The following is an 18,504-nucleotide window of genomic DNA, read 5'->3' on the forward strand; positions in this document are numbered from 1 at the left end:
TTGCCAATAACACAAACGGAGCAGACACACAAATGAGGCCGGGGAGGGGAGAGGGTTTGTGGTGCTGCAGAGCACGGGACAATCTGGCTGCCTCTTCAGGGATGGAGCAGGCTGCTTCTGCCTGCAGCTGCCAGCCCCCTGCTGCTGGCTGCTCTCTCTGACATTGCCTTGTGTTTCCCCAGGTTCTCATTGCTTCCCACCTGCCCTCCTACGAGCTGAGGCACAACCAGGTGGAGTCCATCTTCCTGTCGGCCATCGACATGTACGGCCACCAGTTCTGCATTGAGAACCTGCAGGTACCCCCAGCCTCCCCTCCCTGCTCCCTGCCTCCCTCTCACTGACCTCCACAGCCCAAACTCCTCGTGCCTTTCAGCTGTGTCCAGCTTTTCCCTGCTTTTTTCCCATGTGGGAATCCCCTCGTGCCAGTTCTGCACCTTCCTCACTGGGCACAGCAGAGGAGAGGTGCTGGTTCCTCCCTCTGGTCACCAGGAGATGGGGTGGGGCTGTGCCAGGGAAGCTCAGATTGAGCATTTGGAAAAGGTTCTTCTTGCACAGGGTGCTGGAGCACTGAACAGGCTCCCCAGGGAATGAGCCAGAGCTCCAGGAGCACCTCTCCCATGGTTTTAGTTTTAGTCCTGGAGGAGCAGGAAGGACTCTGATCCCTTCCAGCTTCAGGTTTTCTGTGGTTTAACATAAAAAAGTCATAATCCTTGCTGAACAACAGGAAAAATTTAGAAATCAGAACTAGCCAGGCTTGATTTGGGGCTTTTCCTTTGTTGCCTGATCCTGGTTGCAAGACAGAGTTCTCCTTTAAACCTCTGCTTGATGTGATCTTTCCTAGAAACTTATTTTGTCTGAGACATCCATCTTTGATGTGCTTCCCAACTTCTTCTACCACAGTAACCAGGTGGTAAGAATGGCAGCCTTGGAGGTGAGTTTGATTGAAAAAAATCAGTATTTTTAATTTTCCTGTGGATTTGTTTTGTTTTGAGCACTGTCACCCTGCAAGATCCAAGAGGGGTGTAGGTTATGTGGGATTGGGCATGCTTAGAATCTGGTGTTTAACAGCATTAACATTGATAATTGGGTGAAATTTCAAGATTGAGGTGGTTGAAGGCAGAAAATGAAGCTGCTGTCAGAGGACAGCATCATAATCCTGATAGTTCTGCCTTTCTGGTTGAATTGGAGTTTATCCAGCTACTCATTTGGAGTCACCTGTTTGGCTGTTAACCCTTTGAGGTCTGTGGGGTGAGGTGCCCCAGCCCTGTGCAGCTCTGGGGTTCTGTGTCCCCAGGTGTACGTTCGGAGAGCCTACATCGCCTACGAGCTGAACAGCGTCCAGCACCGCCAGCTCAAGGACAACACCTGCGTGGTGGAGTTCCAGTTCATGCTGCCCACCTCCCACCCCAACAGGTCAGAGCTGCTGCAGCTTTGGGAAGGGCTCATCCTGAAAAAAACAGCTTGCACTAGGACTGCTGTGAAAGGGGGTTGGTTTGAACCTGGTGCAGTTTTCATGTATTTTCTGGTTTTTAACTTCAGCTTGGGTAGTGAATGATCTGTAAAATGTCAGTTCTGGCTGAATCTTGAGCCTTCCAAAAGACACAATTCCAGACAGAATAATCAATTAATGGGAATTTTAATACAGAACAGTCCAGCAGTCTCTGTCCCCTTCCTGCCAGCCCTTCCTGGCTACTTGTGTGGCTCTGCTCCTTGCTGGCTTTGCTGGATAAGGTGCCATCTCTTGTAGCACACCATCTTCTTATGGAGCAGACCAAGATGAGAGTTTTATACAAAACACAGGGATTGACACAATTTGATTTTTGTGCCTACAACCAAAAGCATCAACTTGTTACCTCCTCCTGAGATGAGGGTGGCATCTCTGCTCCATTTAAAAAAACCAAAACCTGATGATCAGAACTTACAGGACATTGGATCAAGGTGCTTTGGGTTGGAGAGCTCATCTCCTTTCCACCCCTGTGCTGGGCCAGGTTTTTGTGGTGTTTGTCTGTGCCCTGTTTTCCCCAGCAGGGAGGCTGAGCTGTCCCTTGGGTTTGTCCCTGCTGGCTCTGAGGTCGCAGTGAGTCCCTGCAGCCACCGGGTGCCACTGTTGGTCCGTGCTGTCCCTTCCTCCCTCCTTTGTTTCCAAACATCTTCTCCCTGATTTCATTTTTGGTGGGGTCCGGTCTCGCTTCGTTGGGAATCCATCAGTACCTTTTATGAAATGGTTTTCAGGGTCTGCTTTGCTGGAAATGAATGGCTGTCCCCAGCCAGCCCCAAAACCACTCCTGCTACAAATGGGACACGTGTTTGGGCTCATCTGCTCCCTGCATTTCTAGAATATTTGTAAATAATTGCACACTATTTTTAGTACCCCTTTATAATGCTCTCTCCTCCCCTTCATTCCTCCTCCATTTCTTCTCTGCTGGCCTCAGTTGCTTTTGTTGCTTGGGGATTTTTGGCCTGGCAGTGCTCAGGTTTAATGAGACAAGGTCAGTGGAAGAGGAGGGATGTTCCCTGCTCCAGGAGCAGCTCTGTGGCCTGAAATCCCCTCTGTCCTTACACAGGGACAGGGCTGTGAGCTCAGCTCTGCTCCTCAGCTGGTGCAAAATGCACGAGGTGTTCCCTGTGCAGAGGGAAGCAGCTCAGCCCTGCAGTGATGAATTTGGCTCCTGGTGCTTGGGGCAGCTTCTTGTTCTCCCTCTGGGGTGGCTGGAGGGTGCTGATGGTGGCACAGGGTTTAGGGAGCTCTGGTATTAACACCTGGTGTTAAACCCAGGACATGGAAATCTCAAAACTCTGACATTGTCCTGCTTTGAGTCTTCTTTGTTGTTCTTGACCATGGTCTGTGTTCAGCATGTGCTTTTCTGTGTGTTTTGTAGCACAAATTCTTAGGCTGAAAAGCTAAAATAGCATTCCAAGGGCAAACCCCAAAGCCAAAATATCCCAGAATGTCCCTTGGGGCTCTGCAGGGATGTGCAGGAGCAGATGCCAGGGAGCCCTTAGGGGATCTCTGCCTTTGGGAGCTGCTCTCAGATACTGCCACACATTTTTCACCACTGCCTCAGGTATTTTCAAACCCTGGTCCCTTTATATCAGATGTCTGTGAACCTTTGAGAGCCCAAGTTTTACTGAAGCAAATATTCATGTAGAGAAAACAGCAAACTGATAATGGTTTAAATTCTAATTAGGGTTTTTAAATTTATATTTAAATTCTTCTTTATTGGTGTTTAACCCTGCTATGCCTTCACTTAATTGTGGCAGAAACAATCCCAGTCACTCCTCCTGAGCTGCCTGATCACAGCTCAGGCTCAGATTTTGTGTTTTTGGCCATGGAAAGATTGCCATCAGCTGCCCACAGGGAAGCAGAGAGGACAGAAAAGCTGTTAAATCTGCTGACAAAGTCACAGAAGTGCAACCTGCTCCTGGTGGGTTTTGTGGGCAGAAACTGTTTGGGGAATTATTTGTTTAAATTAACAGAAAACATCCTAATGTGAGAATCCTCACTGAAGGGAAAGTCACAGGGAGAAAAAGAGCTTCTAATGGGAACCACAGAGGGTTTTATGGATCCATCAGCACTCCCTGTGCCCAGTGCAGGGCAGATGAGCAGTGCAGTGTCACCATCTGGCAGCAAATGGAGTTGGGGACCCTCCCTGAGCAGAAAGCCAGGCTGGAGGTGAGGATGCAGGGGGATGTGTGGGCTGGTAGTGGGCACACTCACAGAGCCCTGCTCTGAGCTGTCAGCACTGCCTGTGCTCAGAGTCCAGCTGCCTTTGTGAGCCTGGCAGCCCAGGTGACACACTCTGAAAAGCTTTCTGAGGTGTGCATGGAGCAGGCCTTGCCTAATCTTGGCTTAAAATCTTCTGTTCAAAGGAACATTGTGTGTGGAGGAGAGGGAATTACAGTGCTTTTCCAACAAAAGTGTTTCTTTCTAATCCCCTCTCCTCTCCTGCTTTTTCCAGCAACCTTTCTTATGTCTGGAGCTGTAAGGTTTAAATTAAACTGGGACATTGTCTGCTGTAGCCAGCTCCTGGAGCCTGCTGCTCCTCCCACAGCATCCCCTTCTCTCCAGCTCCCCCAGCCAGGCTGCTCAGCTGCTCCAAGATCCCCTTCCCCAGGAACAGATGTGCTGGAGGATCAGGAGCTCAGACAAATGTGCTCCCACAAAACAGATCCCAGTTTTTCTCAGAGCTGGATGTGTCCCCTGTGGCAGATGCTGGCAAGGACACTTGGGGTGCTCACTTATCCTGATTTTGGGGTGTGGCAGGGATAGCCCAGGGCTCTGCCTTCTGCTCTGCTGAGCCCCAGAGGAAGCTGAAATCCAAGCCAGGCTGGTTTTGGTCCCTGCTGCCTCAGCCATGCCTTCCCTGAGCTTCCCTCTGTCCATGGAGCACCCCCAGCTGCCCCTCTGGATCCTGGGGGCTCTTGGATCCTGGCAGGGAGGAGGTGAGGGAGGGTTTGGCACTGCAGAGGGAGTTCTGATGATGAGCCTGCCTGGCTTTAAGGCAGCTGTGACTCTGGGGACTGGACAGAGGAGAGGTTTGATAGCAGCACACCCTGGATTGATTTCAGCACACCCTGGATTGATTTCAGCACACCCTGGGTGCCTCTGGAGCCAGGAGTGCACTCTCAACACACATGGGTGCCCTGTCTGGGTTGAATTCATTCCTGGGGCTGCATCCTGTTTTCCATGGTGCTTCCAAGGGTGGAATTCAAGCCTAGGCATGAGCTGCTCTCATTTCATCAGCACCATCAAACCACAGCATGGCCTGGGGTGGAAGGACCTTAAAGCTCATCTGGTTCCAGCCCTGCACTGGGCAGGAATTCCCACCAGAGCCCCTCCAGGGGTGTTTCCATCAGCAGAAATGCCTCAGCTGTCTTGTGCTTGGATTTGCCTCCTCCCTCTGTGCTCCTGGATGTTTGTTCTTGCCCCACCTTGGGCTTTGGTGTTGCTGATTCCAAGGCTGAGAGTGGTGCATGATCTCCCCTTTGCTGTCTCCTGATGTTTTATCATCTATGGGGTGTTTTGGTTGCTCCTTTTTGCCAGCCTCTTCCTTAGCTTACAGGTAGGAACCATTTGGAAGGCTGAAAGCCAGGTTAAACATCCCAAAAATGGCTTTTTAAAGAACCCCACACTCACATTTAGAGCACAGTGCAGAGTTTTTTTTTTTCCTCCTATCATTTTACAATGACCTACTCATAAAATGTGAATTTCTGACAAAGTGAAAGCATTTTCTGTGGACTAGATGCTGGAACAGCCTCTGGCATCACTCTTTGGATGCCAGCAGTGCCCCAGCTGTGCTGCTGTGGGCTCTGACCCTCCCTGCAGCCCCAGAGGGATAACTCACGGGGTGCCAGGCAGCCTGAGCTCCCTCCTTGTTGTCCGAGTGGTTTGTGCAGGGAGGGAGGAGGGGAAAACGATTCCAGGACACCTGTAAATCCCTGCAGCCCCGTGCTGAGGTTTGATGTTAATTAGGCAGCAGGCAGCAGTAATGTGCTGCTGTTCCCTTGGCTTGCCTGCCTCGGAAAGGGCAAAATCTTCCAGCAGAGCAGAGAAGGGGCTGTGGAAGGGGCAGCAAACTGAATGGAACGACGATAATTTTATGCAAATTGGACTTCTGTAGCAGATTCAGCTTGGCTGAATCACAGAGGGAGCAGAAGAATGAGGGAAGAAAGAGGGAGAGGAAAAACCCAATCAAAATGTGTGGTTTGAGGCATGTTTCACAGCCTTCTGCTTAGATTCTTCTGCAGAAATGAAGAAACATAAGAGGAATGGCACTGGTCAGAGCCAGTGGAATTGCTCTTTCTCCTGTGGTACTGCTGTTAATAACTACAAGTGGGTTATTGAGCCAACCTCTGCTGATTCTGCTTTGCTGCCTCATTTCCAAAGCTTTGCCCTGCTCTGGCACTCGCTCACAGCTGAGCTTTGCATGCATGGCCTTGGTGTGGGGAGAGCTCCTGTCCTCAGAAAAAGGGACAGAAAAGGAGGAGAGGGCGAGGGAAACCAAATCAGAGTCCCCAGGAGGTGCAGGGGGTGCAGTGGGGCTGGAGCTGGGGCTGAGCCATACTGGGATCAGGTCCTGGTCAGGAAGGGCCATTCTGGGATCAGAGAAGGGATCAGGGAAGGGCTGGGGAGGGCAGGGTGTGAGGCTGTGCCTGTGCCTGGGTCACTCCTGCTACTACCAGGGGCTCTGACCAGAACCAGGAATGGTTTGGGCTGCAAAGAACCTTAAAAATCTTATTATGGAAGGCAGGGACACCTTCCCCTGCTCCCAGCCCCATCCAGCCTGGAACAATTTCAGGGATCCAGGGGCAGCCAGAGCTGCTCTGGGCACCTGTGCCAGGTTCTCCCCTCCCTCAGGAAGGAATTTCTCCCTGATATCCCATTTGGAGCTGCTCTCTCTCCATTTCAATGCACTCCCCCTTGTCTTGTTTCCTCTCCAGTTCTGTGTGGAGGGGCAGGAGAAGCTCCCAGAGCTCAGCTCCAGGGTGCCCTTCCTGAGGCTGAGCTGAACATTTGTTAGGCTGTTTTTTTTGTCCCTCTCTTTTCTGAAAGCCTTCCAGGGACGGCTACAGGAGTGTTCCTGCTGGGGGTAGGAACTGCCAGTCCTCTCCAGACTATTTTTTCCAACTGAAGTAGATCACATGCAGCTTTCCCACTCTTTGCCAAGCTCAAAAAATAGTCCCAACCCCCTGAGGGCCCGGTCTGTGCTGACCACAGGCTCTGCAGCACAGGGGCTGTCCCCACCATCCCCCCAAAAATGAAATACTTGTGTTATTTATACCATAACACATATATTTTTAGGGATTTTGTTCCCCATATGGTTAAAGGAGATTATGGGATTTTTTTTTGTGTCCCTACCAGTAGTGCACCCAACACATCAGCTTGCAGTTTGGGCCAGGAGCAGGGCAGGCTGAGCAGTGTCACATTAATTAATTAATACACTGCCCATTAAACACTTTGTGCTCAGCAACTTGGGGTCTGCCTATGGTCTAGGATGCCAAAAAACTTTGTTTTGATCTCCTGAAGGGAAGGGGGTGATTGTCCACTCACATGTTCCTCAAAGCTCTCCTTGCCAGCTTTTAATTCTTGCTCATCCCTTTGCACAAGCCTCCTGTGCAAGGACTTGTAAAAAATTTAATCTGTGCTGTTTTGCATGTCAGATCCCAGCAATTTTTTCATTTTGCATGGAGCACTCTCCTGGGGTGGGCTGGGCTCTGCTGCTTTCTGCTGGTGTGAAAATGTTCCCCTCACTCCTCTGTGCCTTGTGTGCATCACCAAGCCCTGCTCTGCCTGCGATGTTATGATAGAATTGGTAAAGTTTTCCTCAAATTAGCCTCAAGGTTATTATTTTTTAGCCTTAGGGCTGTTCTTTTTAGCACTGAGTGCTGAGAATGCAAGGTGTTCCATGGTGCTGTGTGTTTGCTCTGTTCCTGCATGGGGGAGCCTGTGCGTGGGCTGCTGCCCAGCCTGGAGCTTTGGCACCGAGGGCTGCCTCGTGTTCCTCAACCTGTTGCAATTTTCCTGTGTGAGATGGTGATTTTTTTTGTAATTTTTGCTGTTTGCTGGTCTGTCAGGGAGTGCAGGCTGCCCTCTGCTCTTGCTTGGCCCTGGGTGTGTGCAGAGGGGCAGCAGTGGGGGCTCCATGCCAAACGTTCCCCTGGGATTTTCCATCTCTGCCCAGGAGCTCTCCCTGGCAGCTGGCAGGCTGGGGAGAGTCAGTGCTGAAGGTGTTGCTGGTTGTGTGATCAGTTTGATGATGGTTCTTGATGAAGGCTGTCACTAACCAGTCTGTGACTAACTGTGGTTGTTTGATTACAGAGGGAACATCCCCACGTTAAACAGGTATGGTACTCCTCATCTTCTCACATTTCAAAAGCCACACTAGAAAGAAGTAGCCTAACCCTGAATGTTTTAACATGTTTTGTTGTAGTGCCCTTCTTTTACTTGGGAAACTCTCAACCATGACTACTATTTTCCCTTCTCACTTTGTCTAAAACATGTTTTCAGCTTTTCTTAAAAAAAAAATAAAAAATCTTTGCATGCAGAGATGTTTGAAATCAAATTTGCTGAGTGACTCAGCTCATTCTGCAGGGTTTTACACAGCAAAGTTCTGTCCTGGGGGTTTTTTTGTCACTGTGACCCCCCAGCCCAACCCTGGTTTCTTGTCCCTAGCTTAGAACCTGTCAGGGCTGTTCCACCTCCCTCACACCATAGATGAATCTACATCTCAAACAGCTGACAGCATGTTTTGTTGTGGTTTGGACGTTAATTTTTCCTCCTGTGTCTCAGTTGAAAAGTATTTCTTGTTTTAAATAATACATGAAAAATGTCTGCTGTCTTTTTGTTCAGTTCCTGGTCTGTGATAGTTTTTGTATTAGTTGTAAGAAATGTACACCAAGGCATGTCCTGAAAAATTCCTCTTTCAAAACATGAATACCTATTATTTATTGCTGCTTACAAGCCTATTTAGGGAAAAATAGTAAAAATGGGCTCGGAAGTCTCACGGCTCTTAATCAGAGATAAATTGAAGAAACAGAGAGTGACTTTAAGCATGGAGAGCTATTAATCACACTGATGATACTTTAGACTTGTTAACACTGTTCTCAGGGCTGGATCACAGTGGGTTTGGTGTGTGGGAAGGAGGAAATCTCAGCCAGGCTGTGGCAGGAGTGCTCAGCCTGCTCCTGCTTGGAGTGGCTGGCCCTGCTTTCCCCACCCAGCTCTGAGGCACTGGGAGTGGTGGGGAATCAACTCCCTGACTTTATTCCCCCATCTCCTCCTGTTGTGGCACCAGAGGAGCAGAGTGAGGGTGTCCCAGGGGCAGGGAGGGCAGGTGAGGAGTGTGTGGTCCCTGGTCCAGCTCCCTCTCCAGAAGTGTCACCACATCACAGGCAGCTCTTGAAACAAGTCTGAATGAAGATGAGTCTGTCATACAGCTCAGAAATTGGTGACAATTATTGCAGAGAAGCCAAACCCCAGCTGTGGTCACCAGAGAAAGGTCCAATCTGATTTTGTGCTTTTTCCTCACTATGTGAGAAGCTTCCTCTGCCAGTCTTGACCATGGCATTGTGAGTCTTAAAAAACAAAACAACGTAAAAATCACAGAATCAGGTTGGAAAAGACCTCTAAGACCATGGAGTCCAACCTGTGGCTGATCACCACCTTGTCACCAGCCCAGAGCACTGAGTGCCACCTCCAGTTGTTTCTTGAACAGAAAGGGTAGGAATGTGAGCATTAGACTCAGTAAAGAATTTTGGAGAAGTCACTGTGCCACACTGCATTTGAGCAGTGCAAATTAAAGTATGATCAGGAAAATCATGGAATCAATAAGATAATACAGCATGGTGTGCTTCAACCTTATTTGTAAAAATGTACTGAGTCCTTCAAGTGTCAGATCTTAAAATTGCTGCTGTTTGAATCAAAACAAAGCAAAACATAGAGACAGGAGGAAAAATAAGTTCAGCTTTGCACAGCCAGAATTCTCCTGTCATCTCAGGAAATGCCTGTTTTAAGGGGTTGTTCCATTATTTGCTAACTGTCACTGAGACCACATCCAGGTGAGGGTGGCAGCAGAGGCAGGGCAGGGCTCCAGGTGCTCAGAGCAGTGCCCAAACCTGCTCCCAGTGCTGTCCCCTGGCCCTGCTCACTGTGCTCTTGTTGCCTTGCTGTTTAGAATGTCCTTCTCTTCCAACCTCAACCACTATGGGATGGTGCACGTGGCCAGTGTGAGCGATGTGCTGCTGGACAACTCCTTCACGCCGCCGTGCCAGAGGATGGGGGGCATGGTCTCCTTCCGCACCTTCGAGGACTTTGTCAGGTCTGTGGGGCTTCTTTGTGTGGCCACCCCCTCACCTGGGCCCTGACAGAGCTGGGAGAAGGCTTTGCCAGGCCTAGAGCTGGGTTTAGGCTGGTTCTGAGCCTGGTTTAGACTGGTGTTTCTGTTTGGATCCCTCTGTGTGTGTCCCCTGGCAGACTCAGGCTGCTGGAGGAGCAGTTTGCAGGCAGGGATCAGCATCCTGCTGGTTGGGAATGTGCTGATATCTCCTAGTGCTCTGTGGATGTGTGTTGGGGAGAGTTCTTTGTGCTTCCAACCTTTTGGAATAGGCAAACCCCCAGCAGAGCTGTCAGCCTGCACCTGGAATCTCTGACTGGACAATTTGAGGAATTGCCTGCTGATCTTGGAGGGAAGGAGAAGGAGCCAGGGCTGCTGGGCTCAGTGCTGGGTGCTGTGTGCTGTGTTCTGGCAGTGCTGGGCTGTGACTGCTCCTTCCCTGCTGTGTTCCAGGATCTTTGATGAAGTCATGGGCTGCTTCTGCGACTCTCCGCCGCAGAGCCCCACCTTCCCCGAGGCCGGCCACGCTGCCCTCTACGATGAGGACAAGGTAGGGTGGGTTTTTTATTCTGGAAGGTGCTGTCAGGCTGGCAGCAGGCTGAGGCTGGCTGCTTCTCCCCAGCTGGAGTTAGCTGTGTGTATTTATGGCTGTGATTTGCTTGTCCCCACAGCGGGTGACGCGGCGTCGGCGCCGCTTCCCAGCTCTGCTCTGGAGCTGTGGCTCAGCCTCCTGCTCTCCATGTAAATTTAGTTTATGGCTTTTAGCATCAGCAGAATTGCTGGATCCACAGCAGCATAACTGAGTTTAAAGCCACCATTAAGTCTCCAGAGCCTCACTCTGCACCAGGATGTTGAACTGCATCTTCAGCCTCTTTGTCCTACACCTGACTCGCCAAATTTTCTGTCTTACCCCTTCCAGCCACCTCACACCCTGCTCCCTCCCTCTGCCCTGCCTCTTGGAGCTGCTTTTGGGAGCACAGGCTGAGTGGAGCCGCTCAGTCCTTGCAGGGCTGTGTTGAACAGGTGCAGAGGAGGCAGGTGGTCCCTAATCCTTAGGGATAAAAGTGCATTTCCCTCAGGACACAGGCACCTGCTCCACAAGAGAGGGAAGCTCTGCTGGAACATTGCAGGGCTTTGTTCTCCACTCATCCATCGATCCTGATGTGTGTGAGCACTTTTCCAGGATATTACTGCCAACCTTCATGTCCTCAGATCCCTCTCTTTGCATCCCCTCACCTCACCAAGGTAATTTCTGTCCAGACTCACTTCTTCCCAGTTAATCACAGGCTCCTGAAGGCTGAATCTGTAATTGCTTGGAGCTCTAATGGAACTGATGTTTCCACATTCTTTCATGTTGTTGTAGATGTGAAAACTCACATTGTTTTGCCCCTACACTTTGATTAATTTAATTATTCTCCTTGATGCAAAGTCCTCTACTGTCCTTGTAGAGAGAGGCCCTGACCCTGTGCCCTGTCTCATCCTCAGACTTGGATTCTCCAAAGGAGGCTCCTGTTTGGTGTCTGTGGACATTGACTTCTGAAATTGCAGATTTTTGATGCTCTTTGCTCAAGGATTTCCCCTCACAGTTTTCCCTGGTGAGGTGATTCCCCCCAGAGCATCTCTGCTGTCAGGCTGGATTTAGGGCTGAGTCCTGAGGGCTGAGGGTGTTCGGCTGTCCATGATTTGATGGGAACATCCCCCTGTCCCTGCAGAGTGCCCGGGAGGAGCCCATCCACATCCTCAACGTGGCCATCAAGACCGACAGCGACGTGGACGACGACGGCCTGGCTGCCATGTTCAGGGAGTTCACCCAGAGCAAGGTGAGCCCTGCATCCCCCCTGCCTCCCTGGCCTTCTGCAGGATTGGAAAAAACTGCCTCTTCCCAGCTTTGTTTGATTTCAAAACAATCATGCCACATTGACATCATGATTGATCCCATCCAACACCTTCCCATTGCTGGATGTAGCTGCACCTTCCTGAAAATACCAGGTTATTGTTTCTCCTTCTAATCTGTCAGGTCAGAGCTTCTTCCCTTCAGTTGTTGGTGGGATGAAAGATTTGGAAGGTTTTGAACACATCAGGTCAATCCACATACTCTGGAAAATGTGTTCTGTCCCTTGGCCTGGTGATAAAGTTGTTGAAAGAGCAACAGAACGATGTAAAATGACATTAAAATGTCCTGTATTTGTCTATCACCATAGCCTTGATGCAATTAAAATTCACTGCCCTTGTTAGCATGCTGGAGCACCCACCTTACACAATATTCCTGGCATGAGGAGGAATTATTTGGCATTTTCTGTTGCTCCTTCCTGAGTGTGGGATACACTTTAGAGTCCCAGATGTGAGTGCTGGGACAGCCTGGGTTGGGAGCAGCCTCCTTGTGTCCCCTCTGGGCTCTGCTTTTCCAGTGTGGAGAAAACTCCCCCAGTTTGTGGAGCTGGGATTCCTGGTGCTGCATGGTTTTGGGAGCACTGGAAGAGCTCCACAACCCCTCATGTCCTGCAGAAATCAGGGCTTCCAAGGTGGGGCTGGCATCCACGTGGCTTCAGCAGCCTCCTGTCCCTTTAAACAAGGAAAACAATCAAATCTAAGAATTAAAACTAGTTCTGCTTTCCATCTGCTTGATCATGCTCCAGGCGTTTTATGGGAGGGGATAAAAGGAAAGAAATAAAATACATATATTAAAAAAAAAAAAATTCCAAAACCACATTAAACTATCAAATAGGTTGATCCAAATTGTCCAAATAATCTTCTAGTCCCAGCATGTTGTGTGTGGTTTTTTTAATAGAAATTAGGATCATATACTTGTAAATGACTTGTGGAGGAGATTGAGGCAGTCAGTGGAAATGGAGTTTCTCCAGGTGCTGATGGCTAATCGCTCTCTAATAGCTGTGGCCTTGCTGGGAGACCCACATTATTACCATGTAATCAGAATCCTGTTGCTCTGCTGTTATTGTCTGCCACTTGTGGAATTTTAAAAGCAATAACAATTTTTGCTTTTTAAATCATGGCATTATTAAAGTTATTTTCTTCCTCTTGCCATGAATATAGTCACTGCTGCTCATTTCCAAAGGGCTTAACCTTAGTAAAACATCACAGGCTGTGCAGAGAGGGGCTGGTTTGTTCCTGCTTGAGCTGAGCTGCTGCTCCTTTTTGTGTTCTTTGCTTTTCAGTTGGAAGAGGGAGCAGGAAGGGGAAAAGTTTGAAAAGGGGGAGAATTGGGAGATCTCAGAGGATCAGTGGTGTGGCAAATGCTGATGGCAGCACTGCTCTGAGAGGGGGCTGGGGGAGGAGCAGCCAGGATGGATATCCTGGGATGGGTTTGGGAAAAATAACTGATATCTGACTTGGATCACCTTTGCAGTGGGGAATCTTGGAATCCCAGGGTGGTTTGGGACCTTCCTGACATCCCATTTAACCCTTGTCCATCTGATTCTTGTCCTGTTCCTCTCTGCCCATACTAGAAGTCCCTCTCCCTTCTATTTTAATGCCCCAAAGCATTAAAAAGCCTTCTCCAGGTTTGTGCTGGGTTATCCACAAGCTTGCAGTGCCCAGGGCAGGTGTGAGCTGCATCTTTCTGTGGGTCAGCTCCTCTAAAACTCATTTTCCATCATTTCCCATCATTTTCCGTGACCTTACCACATCTGCACCGAGCTCCCTTCAAAGAGCAATCCTGAAAAATGAACCAAGCATATTTCCTGCAAGATTTGGGTGTGACTCTGCTGCATTCCTGCTCAGCCAGGCTCAGCTGGAATCCAGTGTGGCTGGGATTTAGGTATTTACCTGCTCAGGTGAAGATTCTGTGGTGCTGTGAAGGGATTTGGGTTTTCTGCTGCAGCTGGGAAAGCTGAAGGGGAGCAGAGCTCAGAAGGATCTGCAGAGCTTTTGCACTTCACAGAGGATTTCAGACTTCAGTCTGTTCTTTCTCTGCCAGTGCAGTCAGCTGTTTCCATCCTTGTTTTTGCAGAAATCAGTCCTGATTGAGCATGGCATTCGGAGGCTGACTTTCCTTGTGGCACAAAAGGTATTTCCACATCTCTCCTGATGCTCACAGCTCTTTGGTTTCTAGCTCATGGTACCATTGGCACCTGACATGTTTTTTCTTCAAATTTAATGCTGTATTTACTGTGTTTAGTTCTCTCTTCACTGTTTTTGTCCTTGAAAACTTGAGATGGTTTTCATGAATTCGCTTAAGAAAATTAATTTACAATTGTAAACAATCTTGACGCCTCTTGTATTCTTGAATTAATTAATTTTTTGATTTTAATCCTAATTGCTAGCTGTCTTCTGCTTTTGTTTTTTTCTTCCTATGTGTGTATGTTTCGTTTGTAAGGACTTCAGGAAACAGGTCAACTATGAGGTGGATCAGAGATTCCATGTAAGTAAAAAGGGCCTGGAGCAGGGTGGCACTCCTGTGGTGGGGCCAGGAGACACTCAGGGGGCTCTGGGCTGCTCATCTGGATCTCATTTCATGCCCACACTGGTGCCCAAGTGAAGTGTTGGAGTATTTATTTGAACATCTGGCTGCAAACCCAGGCTGGCATCCAGAGGCTCTGAGTCCCCCTTGTCACCTGGCTGAGCTCAGGAAGCCACCCTGACAAAGATTTCCTCGTGGTTCAGTGTTGTTTTCTGTCCTGGAGTGCAATTATCAGTGAAACCTCCTTTCTTAGCTAGTGTGGTGATTTCTTTCAGCTCCTCACTGATTTTAAAATAACTTTAGAGCAGTCACTGAAGGGACTTGTTAGATTTTGCAGAGTGGTTTTGTGGTGTGGGAAATGCTGGATGCTCTTACTGCTGAGAATTACTTCTCTCCCTGGGCATCACTGAGGCCTGGCTTAGGTGGAAATGTAAGGCATAAACCAGATTTTTGTCTCTTGGGTATCTACTTTTCAATTCTGGAGGTTATCAGGAGCCTTTGGAGTGCAGGAAATTCATCCTGTGCTCAGCACAGCTGCTCTAGGAAAGGGAGAACTAGCTCACAAATCAGCAGAAATAATGTTGGAACCCATGTGGGAGTCACCACGTGGGAATTGTTGCTCACAGTCCAGGTACAGAGGTGTCAGCCAGTGAAATCTGGATTTTGTGGCGAGTTTTTTGGCAAGAAAACTCAGGTTTCAAAAAGGAAATTTTAGAGAACAGAATGGGTCGGAATGAAAAATCCGAGTTGCTGAGGAAGTGCTGTGGGATGTGTCAGAGGTCAGGAAGGAGGCACAGAACAGAAGGAACATCCCCAGGCTCTCCCTGGACCCTCACTTTGGTGTCATCTGGCTGCAAAGTTTGTGGAGCACCTCTGGGAGCTGCTCTGTCACTCTTTATTACTGTCTGCTCTCCCAGCCCTTCATTACTGGACCAACTATTAACTTAGCCAGGGCCTGGGCTTGGGTTTGTTTTTGTTTTAATTACAGTCTATATAATTAGTTCCCAGCATGTTGAGGTAATAGAGAGTTGCTCCAGCAAGCTTCCAATTTCCTCATCTCATTAGGTTTTTAACGTGATTATTAGTATAATAATCAACTCTGATGATTTCTGGTGCAGCTTTTCACATTCTGCAGTTTGCAGGGTGTCTTGATTGGCTAATTTAGGCAAATTATTTTGATTGTCTTGATGATGGTTGGTTGATTAGAACACAGCAGGGGTATAATTCTTCTGCCTAGGAAATGGAGCACTCTTCTGGATTTTGGTACCAGGGCACTGAGGATTTTTGTGTGTGTGCACATCTAATGATGATATTTGCCCAGCACACCAGTGAGGTGCCTTGGAAGCAATTCCATTAGTGGTGGAATGAGGCTGGAGATGGTGGGAGAAGCTGCAGAGGAGAGCAGGTAGGAGGGGTTGGGACAATGAGGAAATGTGGAAGAGGTTTCTTACATAGATTGAATTTTTGGGCAGCATTTCTTGTACCACTGCTGATTTTGGAAGAGTTTCCAGACACAAAGTTGTTGTGCTCAGCTGAGAGTCATCAGGTGAGGTTGTTTTACCTGGGAGGGAAGGAAGATGACTGACCAGAATACACTTTTAGCCTTAAAATCTGTGTTGCTCAGTGGTGCTTGTGCAGTGTCACTGCTTGTCACACTCCCTCCAGCTGTTCATCTTTCATGGATAATGGAATGTGAGCCAGAAATTCAGTGGCTCCAGGTCAGGCTCCCTGTTTTCTGCTTAGCAAGACAGTCCTGGCGAGTTGTGTGTGTCCCTCCAGGTCACCTTCAGCACAGGCAGCACTGTTCCCATGTGGTGCATTTGAAAAATATTTCAAAAAACTCTCAAGGCTCTGCCAGGGTTTTATCTATGCCACAGAAAACCAGAGAAACTGAGTGGTAGATGGGGGATTTTTGTAATATTTTTACAATAAAGTTATTTGATCCCAACTCCCAGTTTTCCTTGGGAAGAGAGTATTTCTGGCAGTAATGGTATGAGGAGAGCTGTAGGATAAAATCATTGTTCTGTGTACATCTGCATCCATGACAGAGTGTTCACATCACTCCAGACATTTCCACAGGAATCTTGATCATAACAGAACTAGAAAAGGTTTCCCACTTCTGTGTTGTTATCTGTTAATAACTGACAATAACAATCTCAAGCCAATCAAGCAGCCTCTTTGGCATTAGTGAGGGCAGGTTTGAGCTTCCTCTGCTGTCTTGATTTTTTCCACCACCTTTGTGATGTTGAAAAAGTGGCTGGGAACAGCTTGTGTCACCTGCTGTGCTGTGGTGCTGCCCCAGGAGTGGCCTGGGAGCACTCTGGGGACATCAGTGCTTGCTTGGGAGGGCTAACTCTGTTGTTTTTATTTTCAAACAGAGGGAATTCCCAAAGTTCTTCACCTTCCGTGCCCGGGATAAGGTGGGTTGGATATTTTTAATACTCTCCTCCAGGTGTTTGCTTGATCTTTCTTTCATGCAGTGATTCACACCTCAGAATCAGGACAAAACCTTCTGGTTTCTGTGGAAAAGAGGGTTTTTTGGGAGGGGAAGAGCTTGAGAACTTGCTGTCCTGCAATTTGTGTTTGCTTCAGCAATTGCACAGTGAGATAGAAAAGTCTGGGTTGGATTTGTTTGAATTTTTAGAGTTGGAGTTAAATACGAAATTCCATTAATGTTTCACCTCTGCAATGCCCTCTCTCCCACCCTGCCCTGTGCCTGTGGCCCCTGCAGTTCGAGGAGGACAGGATTTACAGGCACCTGGAGCCAGCCCTGGCCTTCCAGCTGGAGCTGAACCGCATGAGGAACTTCGACCTGACGGCCATCCCCTGTGCCAACCACAAAATGCACCTGTACCTGGGGGCTGCCAAGGTGGAGGTGGGCACAGAGGTCACAGACTACAGGTTCTTCGTCAGGGCCATCATAAGGCACTCAGACCTGGTCACCAAGGTGAGTTTGTGCTTTCCATGGTGCCTAAAGAGGCTGATCTGGAGCAGAGTGAAAGGAATTCATTATTAATTAATTATTAATTTATTAAAAGGTTTTCAAGGGATTCTCCTTGAGCAGTACAAGATGGACCCACAGTCAGGAGTTTTCCCACTTTTATAAGTTTGGGTCCATTTCCATCTTGGGGTTCATTGTGCAATTCCAGCTCCAGGTTCTGGAGTTTTCCCATTTTTATAAGTTTGGGTCTATTTCCACCTTGGGGTTCATTGTGCAATTCCAGCTCTGGGTTCTGCAGTCCCACCCTCCCAGATTCTCTCCTCAATTTGCTGCTGTTTGCATTTTTGGGCTGAAGCTGCAGTGGTGTCCTTTTTTCTGGGGCTGGAAAAGGATTGTTTTGTGTGCCTGAGCTGGGAGAACTTGCTGACGCTTTATGTGAAGTTCAGAATCACACACTAATGCAGGACAGAATCTGGAAAATATGAAAGCTAAAACTTAAGGCATCATCCAAGGTGGTGAGTGAAACTCAGGGTCAGGATCCAAAACTGGCCATTCCCTGGGTGGAGAGCTGGGGCTGTGCCCTCCCCTTGCTCAGGGTCAGGATCCAAAGCTGGCCATTCATTCCCTGGGTGGGGGGCTGGGGCTGTGCCCTCCCCTTGCTCAGGGTCAGGATCCAAAAGTGACCATTCTCTGGGTGGAGGGCTGGGGATGTGCCCTCCCCTTGCTCAGGGTCAGGATCCAAAGCTGGCCATTCATTCCCTGGGTGGAGGGCTGGAGCTTGTGCCCTCCCCTTGCTCTTTGGAGTCCTGATATTCTGTGCTCCAGGGAGATTTTTCAAGAGTCCAAGAGGACAGCCATAAATCCTTAGATCTTGAGGCAGCAGTGGCTTGCCCTGTCTGGTTTCAGATGTGCTCTGAGCACAAGGCAGCCAGGTTTGGGATGCACTGGTTCCCACTGGTTCCCACTGGGGGTGGGTCTGCTCCAGGGCTGCACGTGGGTTCTGTTCTCTCCATCTGTGGTTTTCCAAACTGTGCATTCTCAGTGATTTATGAGTAACCAGTCAGTGTTTTTGGCTGTGTGTGGCAGGAAGCCTCCTTTGAGTACCTGCAGAACGAGGGGGAGCGTTTGCTGCTGGAGGCCATGGACGAGCTGGAGGTGGCCTTCAACAACACCAACGTGCGCACGGACTGCAACCACATCTTCCTCAACTTCGTGCCCACCGTCATCATGGACCCCTCCAAGGTGGGACCTCCTGCCCTGCTCAGCCTCCTGCTCTTGCCAGGGCTTCACTTGGCAGGGCTAGGAGGAGTTTA

General features: G+C 48.9%; 1 protein-coding gene across 3 annotated transcripts in view; it reads left to right on the forward strand.

The window, feature by feature from the left end:
• The window catches only part of ACACA (acetyl-CoA carboxylase alpha), a 108,207-nt gene that overhangs the window by 36,276 nt on the left and 53,427 nt on the right, over nt 1–18,504 (forward strand). For 2 of the 3 annotated variants that reach the window (XM_033078023.2, XM_033078022.2), the window contains 12 exons: nt 183–296; nt 842–931; nt 1,295–1,413; nt 7,820–7,843; nt 9,675–9,818; nt 10,287–10,383; nt 11,546–11,653; nt 13,801–13,857; nt 14,167–14,211; nt 16,629–16,670; nt 16,982–17,197; nt 18,278–18,433. In XM_033078023.2, the coding sequence (XP_032933914.1) occupies nt 183–296; nt 842–931; nt 1,295–1,413; nt 7,820–7,843; nt 9,675–9,818; nt 10,287–10,383; nt 11,546–11,653; nt 13,801–13,857; nt 14,167–14,211; nt 16,629–16,670; nt 16,982–17,197; nt 18,278–18,433 (1,212 nt within the window). The remainder of the gene's footprint in view (nt 1–182; nt 297–841; nt 932–1,294; nt 1,414–7,819; nt 7,844–9,674; nt 9,819–10,286; nt 10,384–11,545; nt 11,654–13,800; nt 13,858–14,166; nt 14,212–16,628; nt 16,671–16,981; nt 17,198–18,277; nt 18,434–18,504) is intronic. The other variant, XM_033078021.2, reaches the window with a different exon arrangement.

This window comes from Catharus ustulatus, chromosome 22, assembly GCF_009819885.2.
Source record: "Catharus ustulatus isolate bCatUst1 chromosome 22, bCatUst1.pri.v2, whole genome shotgun sequence".
NCBI classification, from domain to species: domain Eukaryota; kingdom Metazoa; phylum Chordata; class Aves; order Passeriformes; family Turdidae; genus Catharus; species Catharus ustulatus.